Source organism: Electrophorus electricus, chromosome 13, assembly GCF_041902795.1.
Source record: "Electrophorus electricus isolate QZ-2024a chromosome 13, ASM4190279v1, whole genome shotgun sequence".
Taxonomy (NCBI): Eukaryota; Metazoa; Chordata; class Actinopteri; order Gymnotiformes; family Gymnotidae; genus Electrophorus; species Electrophorus electricus.
In genome coordinates, this window is record NC_137509.1 from 11979262 (window position 1) to 11994414 (window position 15153).

At 42.3% G+C, this 15153-nt stretch overlaps 1 protein-coding gene across 3 annotated transcripts in view; it reads left to right on the forward strand.

Moving 5' to 3' along the window:
• rap1gds1 (RAP1, GTP-GDP dissociation stimulator 1) overlaps positions 1 to 15129 on the forward strand; it is a 32819-nt gene extending 17690 nt beyond the window's left edge. For all 3 annotated transcript variants that reach the window (XM_035519941.2, XM_035519944.2, XM_035519942.2), the window contains 10 exons: positions 1480 to 1608; positions 4591 to 4716; positions 6661 to 6804; positions 8175 to 8306; positions 8961 to 9095; positions 9250 to 9375; positions 12302 to 12441; positions 12566 to 12692; positions 13003 to 13131; positions 13332 to 15129. In XM_035519941.2, the coding sequence (XP_035375834.1) occupies positions 1480 to 1608; positions 4591 to 4716; positions 6661 to 6804; positions 8175 to 8306; positions 8961 to 9095; positions 9250 to 9375; positions 12302 to 12441; positions 12566 to 12692; positions 13003 to 13131; positions 13332 to 13459 (1316 nt within the window). In that variant the 3' untranslated portion in view covers positions 13460 to 15129. The remainder of the gene's footprint in view (positions 1 to 1479; positions 1609 to 4590; positions 4717 to 6660; positions 6805 to 8174; positions 8307 to 8960; positions 9096 to 9249; positions 9376 to 12301; positions 12442 to 12565; positions 12693 to 13002; positions 13132 to 13331) is intronic.
• Positions 15130 to 15153: the final 24 nt, after the last annotated feature.

The following is a 15153-nucleotide window of genomic DNA, read 5'->3' on the forward strand; positions in this document are numbered from 1 at the left end:
CTTCTTGCCTTGGAAATATCTGCACATTTCCCACCTGAACAGGTGAGGCTGGAGTGTGGCAGGCATGGTTTTAGAAGAGAATTTCTCAGTGCCTAGTTCATAATTTGAAAAACAGGCAGACAGTCTGTATTTTTTCTGAGGTCATTATATTAAAACTCTGTTTCTTGGCAGCCTTTGATATGAGCACTAATAAATACTAGTAAATGTTCCTTTAGAGATGTGAAATCGTGGTTAAATGTTTCCTGCTCACCCTCTTTCGACAGGTTTTCTTCCCTCTGCAAAGGCTGTTAATTACCATTGACGTAGCTGCCTCAATAGCATCCTCTCTGTAAAAGTCGGAAATAAGTGGGCAGATGAAAGCATACAGCTAAGTTACAACTCAAGGCTGTTTAAAAAGAGACTGTCACTCAATGTTTGTGCACAGATCTGCTGAGTGATATTTACTTTGCATGCAAACAGAGCCCTGAAGACAAATCATCTCTCATCTTCAGGATTCTAAGCTAGCCCCGTATCCTTAGTGTGGATGGCCAGGGTGCTGCGCAGGGGGTGCCTAATGTTTTTTGACAACCATAGTTGTCAGTCACACATCATCTTTCCATCTTTCCTTATTGGTCCCATTTGTTTGTTACCCTGCTTTTCTTTCCATGCTACACTCCATATTTTAAAGCTTCTATGTCAGAAAGTTTCCATACATCAGCTTCTTCTCGTTCTCCTCCATTTGTTTTTGTGTGCCTTTGTCTCGCTCCTCTTTTTACTTTTCCCTCTTGGCTTACCTCCTTTTTCCCTCCTTCCCAGTGTCTTTCTATCTGGGTCCATGAGCATACATTATTCAGTGCTGGCAGTGCGCTAGAAGATTCTTTCAGCCTTTAGAACCCTTTTGCTACAATACAGACAGGTGTTGGATATCAGCTTGCTGATAATGTAATGAAAACAAAGGTGACAAGGTTACCCATATTGCAGCAGCAAGAGATGCACTTATCCAGATACCGTTGCCAAAATGTGTGTTATTCCCAAGTAAAAAAAAAAAAAAGAAGAAGCTAGATCCGATGTTTTTTCGTCACCATTCAGATGTATGTAAAACTGTTCTTAATGTGAGAGGTTTCAGATAGAAAAGATGATTTTACACACCGCTTACCTGTCACACATATCAGTCAAGAGTGAATTCACAGTGGCATGTGCATAAAAGATGCTGGATTCAGATATGTTAATTGTTTTATCAGTAGCGTGTGTATACTAGGCTACATGTATTTCAAATGTAGCTATCTGCTAATCAAGCAACACCCACCTCAAACCATAACTGCCAAATGCCAATGCTAGATACGGCATCCTTCATTTAGCGGGTTTAGCACCCGCAGCTATACTGACACAGAGATAATGGCTGAGGCACATCTACTTCACTGACTGCACCTCCATGTTGGTGCACTGGTGCGACCGATCGCTCGTGATGATACCGCATGTCTCATCTCTTTGCGTCCCCAGACACACTGCAGGCCCAGCTGATCAGCATGGGGGTGATCCCCACTCTGGTGCAGCTTCTCGGGGTCCACTCCCAGAATACGGCCCTCACAGAAATGTGCCTCATTGCCTTCGGAAACCTGGCAGAACTGGGTAAGTTGCCGACAGGCTCGTCACTCACCGCAGCTCCCGGTCTTCTCTGTTGCTGTCGGCAGGCTTGGGTAATGCCTGGTTTCGTTTACAGAGGGGCGGGGAGTTATTTCGAAAAACAGGGCCTAGAACCATGCAGGTCATTTGTTCAGAGGAAGCTGTACACGTTTGCTCAATTGTGGCAGGTCTGTCAGGAGCCATGCCTGTTCCCGCGCAGCTTTTTTGTCAGCTGTGTTCAATGACCAGAACTTGAGCATGTCAGTAAAATTTAGATTTAGTGTTGGCCACTGTTGCCTATGTTTAGTTTTTACTAATAACTTTCAATGTATTAATAAGAAGGTTCAGGTGGTATAGGGGTTTTAGTTCTGTGAAAAATTTTCCATAATTTAAAACATTTTTTAACATATAACAAAGATGGATATATGGATTTCATGGAATTGTCCTTGCTGCTGGTAGAGTGAGAAACTGGTACTGATGTACCCTTCCTGAAAACAGTTACTGCTGTAGCTGTGTAGCTGCTGTGCTTCTCCCAGAGTGGGGACGAGGTGTTAAGTTACTGTCCATTGTGAGAGAGAAAGTTGTCATTTTGTTGCCTAACGATGCTCAAGTGGGAGCCCAGCGTTGCTCAGCAGAGCAGTGTTGCCTGGGGATAGCAGTCTGCTGCTTTCCTGCTGGAGATTAGGGCAGTAGCTTCATGCAAGAACACTTTCATATTGCTATCTCAGATCCCTCGAGCTTCTTTCATAAAGTCTGTAAATAAATCTTTGACATGTCAGATTTGGAATATGCTTGCAACATCAGACATTTGTTGTCACTGATCCAAACAGACACAGGTCATAAGAATTTTGACCACCCAAAAATGCCGTAGTAGTATAGTTGCTTTGCTCCTATTGTCCGTGATTAAAGATGAACTAAAACTGTCTAGTAGTTAATAAACACCTGGTAAAAACGTCAGTGTGTAGTCTGCCGTGTCACTGCGTAACGCCTCAGGCTTTTGGAAGACAGATGACTATTGCTGCAGTTTAGATTGCCATGGGTTGTCATTTTTGAAATCTGTATCTCTGTAACTTGACAATTCGTATAGTGGTATAAAAAGTCAGTTGCCAATGTCAAAATGTAACTGTCACCATGACTATACATTAAGTTTAATTTAAAAATGTAAAATACAAAAGGTATTCAATCTATTGACAGATACAGCCCATAAGTCAATATGTTTTTTCCTTGTGAACAGCTGTACTTGACCTGTATAACAGGTGTAAACATCTCATAAATGTTTTTTGAGCCAAAGAGAAAATTTTATTTATCACATGCAAAAAGTGATTTTAATTCACTTGTGTAAATGATTTAAGAATTACTCTGGCTGTGCTACTGGTTCTTGCATGAGACTCATTGTTTCATCATATGTTTCTTTAGGCTTGATAATACATTTCAGTCAAGTGAGTTCCCATCTTAAGCATCTCCCACTGTTTGCACTGTTGAGTGGCGGACTATTCTCGGCACAGCAGGTGCACTGCTGTCAGACACAGCTGCACAGCACAGCAGTGCTTGCTGGAGTTTTTATATCTGTCAGTACTGAGTTGAGAATAGTCTATCAGCCAAATACTATCCAGCCAGCAGTGGTCTTTTGGGCAGAAACTACCCAGTCACATATAATGGCAGATGTTTTACTAACCAGAGAAGGTGGCTGATATGATGACAGATGTTTTGTCTCCCCAAAATATCCAAACACCTGTAGTTTCTGTAGTCAGAAACGGGCCCCTGCTGAAGAGTAGGAGGATGGGTAATACAACCTGTATGTGGTATTGTATGAGCTATATTCTGCACACCAAGGTGTTTCTAATTAATATATCGTTATAAAGTTTGCAGAGAGTATAGGCATGCTACCTAGAGTTTGGACAAGTTTTCATTTTGTTGGTTGTTTAAAGAGCTAATAATTACCAAATGTGAATTTAGTTGAATCTTTCTCAATATGAATCATACATGAGTTTTTGGTTGTTAACCTAGCCAGACACTGTATACTTTTTGCCCAGCTATATAAAAGATTGATTTTCACTGGTAGGACTGCCAGCCCAGCTAACCAGCTGGCATAACATCTGCTTGGACCTCATGAGCTTCCAAGCATCTGACCCTGTCTGTTTGCTGGATACCTGATGCTGATGTGCTTGTGACATCCTGAGCAACAGCCAACGTTGTGTCTGCTTTCAATGACAACACTAGGAAGACTGACTAGAGACAGAGTTGCATTGCATGTTGCACATACATTGACTGTTCAGATAATTTTTTTCAAATGTTTCAAAAAAAAAAAACCACCCAAAAAAACACCCAGAAAACCAAGCTCTAAAAATTGAGATCTTTTGGTGTTTGGCTCAGACAGTAAAATTGTTAGGTAAGGTTTAGTTCCGCCGAGGATCTACTTGATCAGATTACATGCTTACAAACAATTATGATGTGTATTATTTATTGTATTTAAATGTAATCAAATTTATGATTAATATGTTGTCCAAAGTACCTAATGAACACAAATTTGATTAACCGGTAACAGAAGAATAACATTGTTTGATTAGTGCTAAGAGTTAATTTCAAATAAACGATGACTAAAATCTGAATTGGCAGGTTTTATTATTCATGTCACAAGGAACATTTTTAAATCATACACAAGGGTGCGGTGGAAAGCTCCATTTGTTTACACATAAAGCACATTTTGATTTGTTTGATTTTAATTTTTTTTTCCTGAACCCCATCCTTGATTTTAGTGTTGTAAGTTACAAAGGACTTGACAAAATTTGCAACCCTAGCAGGTGCCTTGTGGCCTGCCATATTTCATTATCCAGTCCAACTCAAGACTTCTAAATGGTATTACACCCATTATAATTTTATTATATTGTATCATATCAGTTGGTGAACTGTGATTTTATTATGCTGGAAGCAGTGTGTGTTAACTACTCTGACATCAGTGAGGTGGTTATTGTTTTCTTGTTCCTGCAGAATCGAGTAAGGAGCAGTTTGCGTCTACAAACATCGCAGAGGAGCTAGTGAGACTGTTCCGGAAGCAGGTGGAGCATGAAAAGAAGGAGATGATCTTTGAGGTGCTGGCTCCGCTGGCTGAGAACGGTAAGATGCGGAAGTTGAACTGCACAGAGAAAAAAGGACCTTTTAAGTAGAGTAGTAGGCTAAATGAAATCACTTTCACTGGTGTCAGAAGAAAGACTTCTCTTACTGTTTACAAGAAGATCTTTTGGTGGTCTTCTGATTTTTAAAGGTTTTACTGAAAACATCATTGTTCCAGCACTGCATGGCATTGATGAATCTGCTGGACAGGTGATATGCATAATGTGAAACCTCTGCGTGTTGTATCCTGACTAAATGTAAATGTGCACACCGTAGTCCATGTCCTACTGACACACGGCCTGAGAACTGAACATAGGGGAGTGCAGACCACGAGCCTCCACGACATTTCATTTGAACTATAAGTGCAGCCTGTCATTTAGTGTGACATACCACACTCCATGCCTCCCTGTTGTGACCGGATGTGAGAATTATGATCACCCTGTTTTGTGTATAAACATGTGTGGTGTCTGCAAGCATTGAGCTCTGAGTTGCCAGTATCTAAAAGGAGGGTTAGAAAATGTTGCTAGATTAGTAGAAGAAATATCACAGTGTTTTTACACTGTCTAGAATAACTTTGTGACTTAGAATCTGCTATTTGGAATAAAGTGTAACCACTGGAATTATAGGCTTGTTACGCATAGGGGTCTCTCCAGACATACCAGTTTTAGAGATTGGTCTACAATTAGCCAGATGCTGGAGTTGTTTCAGCTCCGTCTGTGTTAGGATAATAAGTGCTGTCATTTGCCCCAGTGTCACGGCACCCACAGTGGGAGCCTGGGATCTGGGAACAGCTGTGCTGTGCACTGCTTCTGTGCCATGAAATCAGCTCGTGTGTGTGTGTGTGTGTGTGTGTGTGTGTGTGTGTGTGTGTGTGTGTGTGTGTGAAAGAGAGATGAGGCGAGCATGTAGGCTTCTTTGAGAGAGATGCATGCCTTTCAAAGCTTGATGGACAAAGACAGAGAGAAAAGGCCAGGGACACACTGAAAGGGAGGTGTGTATGCTGTGCATGTGCATGCTGGTGAGTGTGTATGTGTGGGTGAAACACCAAAGAGTAAATAAACCTCCGGAGGAGAGCTTGTCAAGAGATTCATGTGGTACAAGGTAAAGCCATGAGAGAGCATGAAGCAGAGGGTGTTTACAGGCCTGTGGGCCTATGGAAATGACTAGAGAGGGATGGCGAGAGAGAGGATGGTCCTGATTTCCAGACGAGGGCTGAGGGTGCGAGTGGGTGTGAAAGTGTGAGTGTGAGGGAGGGGCACAGAGTCTCTGTCGAGGTGCCGACTGGCTGGTTGCTTGTTACCCATCTATGCACGGTGCTGCCCTCCCTGACTGCCGGTCTCCAAGACAACGTCCTACTTAAAGCCACAACACACAACTAGAGGGGGGAAGCATGTATCTGTGTGCATGTGTGAGTGAGAGAGATGGAGGTAGAATACCTGTTATAGTGTTGCAGGAGGTTTTGTAGCCAGACGGGGGAGAGTGAGTGAAGCAGTGATTTGTGTACACCTAACCCCTGTTCATGTGTTCAGGTGTGTTTATGATTTTGTCCATGAAGGAAAATTGTTTGCTGATGGATTAATATTTGATTCTTTTTGTTAGGATAATTTTCACTTCTGATTATGGCATATTAATCTTTTTGTTTGTGTCTGTCTCTATTTAGTAATGAATGTTATGTAATGTAGCACATTAAATACTAGACACTTAGAAATGTTATACTTCCTTTAGTACCTAACAATGCAAACAGGGGAGTGCTTCAGGAGGGTGCAAATCCTCTGGGTAATTGCTGAGATGATAGTAATGTGCTAAAGAGATCCAGCCCTGTAGAATTAATCAAAGTTTATCCATTTAAACTAACTGCCCTCTCTCTCTCTCTCTCTCTCTCTCTCTCTCTCTCTCTCTCTCACTCCCTCACATTTCTCTCTCTCTCTCTCTCTCTCTCTCTCTCAGATGTGATCAAGCTACAGCTGGTGGAGGCAGGCCTGGTGGAGTGTCTGTTGGATGTGGTTGGTCAGACGGTGGACAGTGACAGAGAGGAGGACACGGCTCAGCTGAAAACCGCCTCTGACCTCATGGTGCTGCTGCTGCTGGGAGGTGCCGCGCCACTCTTCTCTGGGCCCTGGTTTCGCTTTCACGATGTACAATACAGAGCACCGTGGAAAAATTAGGCGCTTGGATAGATCTTCAATGCCCAGGAGAGCAACTGGGCACTGAGCTCTGTTACAGACGGCTAGAAAATATTTTTCAGCAGAATTCCTTTTGCAAGGCTTAGGCATTAGCAGTAGAAATGGTAATGCATAGAGGACTGTGTTAATTCAGTCAGAAGCAGGTGGTAGTTGGTGACCGCATTTAACTCTGTGTGGGTTAAAAGCATCTAGGTTACCTTTTGAATGAAATGCATGGTGTCTTCACTGTCTGTAAAAACAAACAAATGATGTGGAAACATTTAGATATATTTTAATTTCATATTAGGATTACTCTAACAGCTAAACACTGATTTGTCTCAGGCTTAGATGAAGTTCCTTGAAGTATCAACTAAGATGCATTAGATTTTTATAAATAAATCAAAACAAATCTTGACCTGTGAATCCTATTTTATTTAAATGAATAGATTTATACAGTAAACACATCCACAACTGAAACCTCATTTACACTGGCACCCTTCACTACATCATAGACGGTCCATAACGTCTGTGTTTGGACTTCATACACCAGCACAGATTTGATGTGCAGTTGGTCAGCAGTAGTCCTGACACGGGGGAAGCCAGTGAAGCCCCTTTGTTGACAATGTTGTGCTGTGTTTCCCCCTTCTCTCTGCTTAGCAGGCAGGAACACGATGCATTTTTCATCTCTGGCTGAATAATTAATGTTGGCTGAATGGCGTGTGGGGTGCTAACACTTCCACTGGGTGTTTATTTTATGGATGTCATTTGATGGATGAAGGGGAATGCTTTCTTTGGGGTTTCCCTTAGCGTAGGGAGGGGTGTCTGGGATACTTCCTCAGATCAGAGTGCCGTATTTAACTCTATGTTTTGGTCCTGTTGGTGAGCTACCCAGTTTATGCAGAGCCTTATTTTATACTACAGTAGCTGCTTGACTACAATAGTACTTTTGAGTAATGCTTTGAGGATTAATTAGATAATATGCAACCATTTCTTATATTAGAGTACACTGAGTGATAAATCTACTCTATTGCTCTATCTAATTGAATGCGACACCTTTTACAGTTGTAAGATTCAGTACTACTGGTACTACTGGAGTATACTCTAGTGACTATTGTACAAATCGTTTGACTGACTGTACTGGAGTCTTGTACCCTGAGTTGTTAACATTAATTGGTCTCTTTACTGAGTGACCTGGGTTTGACCAGACGGCGAGTGTTAACTGGAAATATTTCACCTACATTTATGCTGGAAATGTGGATGAACGTGGCAGATTATCCTTTCCTTCTTTTTTTTCCCCAGACGAGTCAATGCAGAAACTGTTTGATGGGGGTAAAGGTAACGTGTTCCAGAGGGTTCTCTCCTGGGTTCCGTCTAACAGCCACCAGCTTCAGCTAGCTGGCGCCCTGGCCATCGCAAACTTCGCCCGCAACGGTGAGTTCTATAGCTGGAGTCCTGATCAGTTCTAGTTTGACAAAAGCAATAGTGAAATAAAGTTTTCTTCATAATAGAATGTACTCATAAATCGTTGCTCTGCATTAGTGTGCATAACATCCTTAGCTTTCCAGGCTGTGTGTGTTGCTCCAGTGCTGAATATCGATGATGTCTGTTTGCTACCCTCACCTTCACTGTGATTGTGTGTTACACATACCAGATGCAGACATGCAGAGCAAGTCGTGCATGCTCTGGTGCTGAATGTCCAAATAAAGGCCTGGACATTGTACTGAGGGTTCCTTTGAGATCCCTTAATGTTTATAAAGATACATACCTCAAAAAGACATATCCCTATATGACCATATAAATTGGAATTAACCTTTTAAAGGAAAAGTTCAACTTTTAAAGAAATGCAAACACATTTTCCACATGTTTCTGTTCAATACAGGCAACTTGAAGTTAATACAGCCAGGATACTAGCTAGAATACTAACCCGAATATAGAATTACAGTTTTATGCTGAAAACAATTTCAGAGGATACATGGATATATTCATGAATAATTCACACAATAGCCCAACGCTATAAAGAAATTACTTCTAGAGTCTTAGCCTGAGCAGTTTTTTCTGAAGTGCCTTGTCTCCTCCTGTCATCAGATGGGAACTGCATCCACATGGTGGACACGGGCATTGTGCAGATGCTGCTGGACCTTCTGGACAGGCATGTGGAGGAGGGCAACGTCACCGTCCAGCACGCTGCTCTCAGTGCCCTCAGGAACCTGGCCATCCCAGGTAAGTGCCATGCTACGCCTACACACCTGGCTCCACCCAGCGGGGGGCGTGCCTAGACAAATCCCGTGGGGCGTCACAGTTTGGTGCCGCTCCCGTTTCTGGGTTTATCGACGGAGCTTTACATTTGCTTTCACATCCCCCTTCTCTTCATCAGTGGTGAACAAGTCTAAGATGCTCACGGCCGGCGTGACCGACGTGGTGCTGAGGTTCCTCCCGTCCGAGATGCCACCGGTTCAGTTCAAGCTGCTGGGAACGTTACGGATGCTCATCGACACACAAGGTAGCTGCTGGCAAACTCCCAGAACACCCCAGTTCACCTGTGCTTTTGACCATTTCCTTCGGACTACTCAGATAAGAGGGGCATGGGGAAACGACACATGTCCTCATTCTAGGAGAGCAGGACCACATTCATGTCTCCTCTTGCAAAAGCTCTCTCAGGCACACAGTGTCCTTACTTGGCAAGTGGCAGCGGGAGAGCTGAAATGAGGTAGTCTGGAAGTGATCGCGAAGTGGGTCCCCCATTTCTGTGATGCAGAGAACACAGGGAATTGCAGAATTGAGGCATAAAATGGATATAAAGATGGAAATGGGTGGAATTTAAAAATAAAATGAAATCCAAATCCAAACATGCTTCTGAAAAAAGCACATTTCACAGAAGAAGCAGTACAGAGTCCTCTGCAATGCTAGATATTTCACTCTGGATGTGACTCACTCTGTGTGTGTATAGGTCACCATGGAAAATATTCCTGCAGTGACAGTGGGAATAGGGATGAGTTTTACCATAGCCTACTCTCGTGGGAATGATGGCTAATAAAATGCATAACAACTCAGTAACAGTGAATGCATTTTGCCCGTGTTGTTTACTTTAAAACGGCCTCTGTTCTGGGGAATTTTGTTATAGTTTTCCTTTGAAAAGTTCAAATACTGATGATCAGTAAAAAAAAATAAAAAAAAATTCAGTTATTAAGATTAGTATTATTCCAAACAATATTTGTGTTTTCAACCTCTCAGGACTAGCTTCCTTTTTCCATCAGTCCTAAATCAGCTAAGCTGCAACATATTATAGCCAAGTAAAAGTCAACAGAATCACAAAACCTACAAACACTCCATACCTCCATTTTCATTTACTGTTGTCTCAAATATGCCACATCAGTAGTGATATCACACCACTAACTCTCTTACTTATTGTGTAACATTATCTCGGAGTTCAGACGTGGATATCATCATTTCACCCCTCCACCATTATTCACAATCACATGTCCCAATGTTATGTTTGATGTTTAACTCCCCCCACCGCACCCTGCAAAATAATTCTAAAGCAGTCTGTTTTTAAAAAGCCCTTTTCTCAAATTCCTTAATGCTGGAAGAAATGACATTAAGATGAAGGAATTTACAATGAATAGGCCCTTCGTGGTTTGTTCATTAGCCCAGCCTTATCTGTTAATGCTCTCTGTCAACTGATCTAGTGGGGGGGGGGGGGGAGGAATAAGCCACTAACATGCCATCAACAGTCTCATTCTGCAAATGTTGAAGAACATCAAACCTTTAAAAGTGCGTCACACGACACATTCTGCTGCAGTATATGATCTGAACGGAGTGGCGGGAAATTCCGCTCCACTTCAGTTCCGCTCCAACTTTTCTTGGAAAACTGTGTTCGAGATGCATGCCGTTTCAGAGTCCACGACGGATCCTTTGTGGTAGCGATAGCCTCACCGTACTTATGTTTACCGTTAGGAGTTTTAATTAGGGATATATTTTAAATAGGTATTTATATTTTTGTTCATTTTCATGGTCTGTGTGAAAGTATCTAGAGAATTCCAAGCTTGTAAAAATGTATGACCTGTAGCACTGGAGCGATCTTGGAGCGAAGAGAAAACGCCAACGTTCCAATCTTATGAAACCCCGCTCCTCTGAAATTGAGTCGTCCCTCTCCCTGATTCGCTTTCAGTCTGTACCGCTCACGTACTCTGATCGTGGTGGTCTGGCATTAAACAGCTTTTCTTCAAGTTTTGCCAGCATACTCTAGATTGGACACAAAAAGACACTTGTGGTGATTAAGGCAAATCTAAAACACACCTCAAGAACAAAGCCTAATCAAGCTCAACCAGTATGTGCTCTTCAAAGGACGAATAGAGAGAACAACAAAATTGTTAGTAACTTGGTAAAAAGACTCATCAGCTAACTGCAAGCTGCCAACTGCACTTTTACACTGAAGGCCCTCATCTATCGATTTCTTTCACCCCTCCGTCCTCTAAGGCCCATGTTAAAGCTCTTTTGAATTTTTTATGTAGATTTTACAGATGCATTGATCGATTGGCTGCTGAATAGATTTGGCCGGTTTTCAGTCATAGTCATTACTTTCTAGTTGTATTTTCTTAAAGGAAAAAACTAAATCCGTATCAGTAGTGATGTCACAAAATAGCTCTTTTACTTATTAATTATTCATTTTATGCATCAGTCTGAACAGAATCTACTGGTTTTCAGCCATAGTCATTACTTTCTATCTGTATTTTCTTAAAAAAAAAAATCCAAATGCCGATAAAAAATCTAATGGAATTTGGGGAAAAATTAAACAGGCTGTCCTAGCAGACTACATTTACATTTACGGCATTTAGCAGACACTCTTATCCAGAGCGACCTACAAAAGTGCTTTGTCATTTACTCATAGAATATATCCAAGTACAGTATAGTAGGTTAGAGTCAAACATACCAATGAACCAGAATACTGTAGAATACAGGGATGAATGCTGAGACCTAGAAGACTACCCCAGCAAGGGGTATGTGGGGGCGCAGTGGGCAGTGTGTGGGCAGTGGGACTGGCAGCCTTAACCCACACTCACATGGAGCTTTTAAAGGAAATCAGAGTGAGCTGCCGAGGCTGTCCACACTTGTGCTCTACACTCACTCCACTGCTTTTAGGACATGTTGAGAAAGTAAAAAAAACCTAGAAGTGTGATGAAGCTGCAAAAGGTTTAATCTGTTTTGAAGTGGTATGGTGTGGAAGGGAGACATGGGCCTTTCCTAAAGGAGAGGTGTTTATCAATATGTTTTATGTCTGTGTTCCACAGATATTTTTTGATGGAAGATTCTAGTCCACAATTTGTCACTTGAGTGTGTATTCCCATGTTTGTTTAATATATTTATATGTTTTAGCCTCCTTTATGATTGTGTGTGTGGGTGCGTGTGTTGTGTATGCGTGGTTTTAGCGGATGCTGCAGAACAGTTGGGTATGAACCGTAAGCTGGTAGAGAGGCTGGTGGAGTGGTGTGAGGCCAAGGACCATGCAGGCGTGATGGGAGAATCCAACCGCCTGCTCTCAGCACTCATTCGACACAGCAAGTCAAAGGTCTGAGAGGGAGACACCGGCACACACACACACACACGCTCAAGCAATCTATATACACTTGTGTAACCATAGAATGTATTGTAGCAATTCATATTGCTGTTGATATGTTTTTGCTTTCAAACAGGAAGTTGTTCGGACAGTCATTCAGTATGGTGGTGTAAAGCACTTGGTTACCATGGCAACGAGTGAACACATGATCATGCAGAATGAAGCACTGGTGGCCTTGGGTCTCATAGCAGCACTAGATTTAGGTAACAAAGGACTCAAAACTTGGGTAACAAAAAACAAAAACATTACATGTGCTAGGTAGGTAATACTAGTGAATTTACATGACATGCTGATAAAACATTCCCTTAGGGTTGGTTTTAAGTCTTTTCTCATATTACCACTGGCTGGATTATGCTTGCTGCTTCCTGTATGGATTACCCATCTCATTCCATGAAATCATGAACAATTTCACACACAGTTTCAAATGCTTTTTGTCAATGGAAGCAAAACCTTTTCCTTATTTGAAATGTCCTTTTATTTTGAACGTCAAAGTTTCTGTCTGACTTGTGATAGATTCAGCAGAGAAGGATTTTGTAGGGGCCACACTAGTGCAGGTGCTGCACAAACTTCTGATGGAGGAGAAGAGCGCTCCTGAGATCAAATACAACTCCATGATCCTCATCTGCTCCGTCATGGGCTCAGGTGAGGGAGGTGCATTCCCATCAAGGACAGGAAGCACTTCCTAACATGCTGGAATGGTATCAGAGGCATGATTGATGGGAACTTTATAGTCTTGGATACATAACTAGACAATGCTTGCAAGATTTCTAACAATTGTTTTTGAAGTTTGCTGGGTTCGTACACTTACCATACTTCTGGTCTGTCTGTCTTTCTGCCTACAGAGCCGCTTCATAAAGAAGTGCATAGCCTGGCCTTCATTGACGTGGTGTCCAAGCTACGCACCCATGAGAACAAAACGGTGTCCCACCAGGCCTCACTCACAGAACAGAGGCTAACGGCACAGAGCTAAAGGACTCTTGTACACCCCGCCCTCCTACAAACATGTGCACACACACACACACACACACTCTATCCACTCTGCCTGCCAACCTTTCCTGTACACGCCCATAACCTCCTATTGACCTCACCATCTCCCACTGTCGTGTGCCAAGGTATCCCATTCCTCTGCCCCCGCCCCTTCCCTGCTGTAACGACTCCTCCCTGCCCCCATGCTGCCTGTGCATGCGTTCCTGACTCCTGCAAATAGGTTCTGTGAGATACCAGAGAGCGCATTTTCTTTTAAACAGACCGCAGCTGTGATATGAACGAAGCATCCGCATCTCATGGAGGACGAAGACGACGGTTTTGAAAATGCAAAAAAAATAATAATAATAATAAAAAAAAAATTTAAAAGTAGATAAAAAACAAAAAAGAAAACCACACACACACAAAGAACTAGACAATAACCACATGAGGGCTAGAGGAGGAAGTAGTGCAGCCATACACCCATGCTGTGTAAACCCCACGTGTTGCGTGTAGCTTGAGTATCAGCCAATTTTGAGACCTGCATGTTTTTTATCTAGTCTTATTTAATGGTGTATCCATGTTCAGCTATCCAGACCTCGCTCGTACGATACATGGACCCCACCCCCCACATGCCTTTGATCTGTCTGAGTAGAGATCAAGATGTGTTTGTACTGTATATGGGACATCTGGACCTGAGCAGACCCTTTATGTTATACCTCCTGGTCCTAGTGTGACCCATGTTCCTATTTATGAAGTCACTTTACTGGCAAGAGCTACTTCAATTTCACTAGTCTGTTGCATTTTTGAAATAGAATATTATTGTCATATGGACATTTGAACAAATAATCTTGTCTTGGAACCAATGAATGAGTGGCACTTTTTGTCACAAGAGTTCATGGATATCGTTTGGGCAGCCTAACCCTAATCATGATCATGGTTGTTAGTTGAGTGGTTGTTGCAAGAAAAGGAGGAACAGCTGGGTCTTGTGACAGCACAGTTTCACCCGTCAATAACTTTTTACTGTAAAGATTTTTTTGGGAAGGAGCCCTATGTATAGCATGACTGCCATTTACAGCAAGAGTAAGAACACTGTTTAGCAAAATGGTGTATGGATCATTTATAGATCCATAGAAGAATGCATCATATGAAAGACAAAAGGGCTCAGACAAGTTGGTGTGCATGTGCGCGTGCAAGCGTTCGTTTGTGCGTGCGTGTGTTTTCTTCAAAGGTGGCTGAAATACTGCCAATAACTCTACAGACAATGAGCGAACATTGAATGAACATGCAACCTAGTTGGAGTGTCTTAGAGAATTGACTCTATGGGCTCTATTCCTGTGCTCTCCATCACACGTGCATCTGATACTGTGGGCCATTCTTCTCTCGCGAGGTGGATTTTGCATGTGTCCGGGTTTGCCTTGTCGCAGCCCCACGCAGCAGAACGCGTGGTTCAGCTGCACTCCAGGCTGCTGCACGAGCCCCGTGTGGCCTTTCTTTCTTTCTCCAGTAAATGATTGTGTGTCAGGTTTGTACCCTTAATGAACCACACAGCAATCCGATGTATTCATAGCAACTGCATTCAAAATATAAACCCAATTAGTTGTTGTAAATGTAATTGATGAATTGTAAATTTTGGGAGATTGAGACTCATTATTAAAGATGATTGCTGGCGATGAATCCTTGTCCGACTTTTGGGTCAAT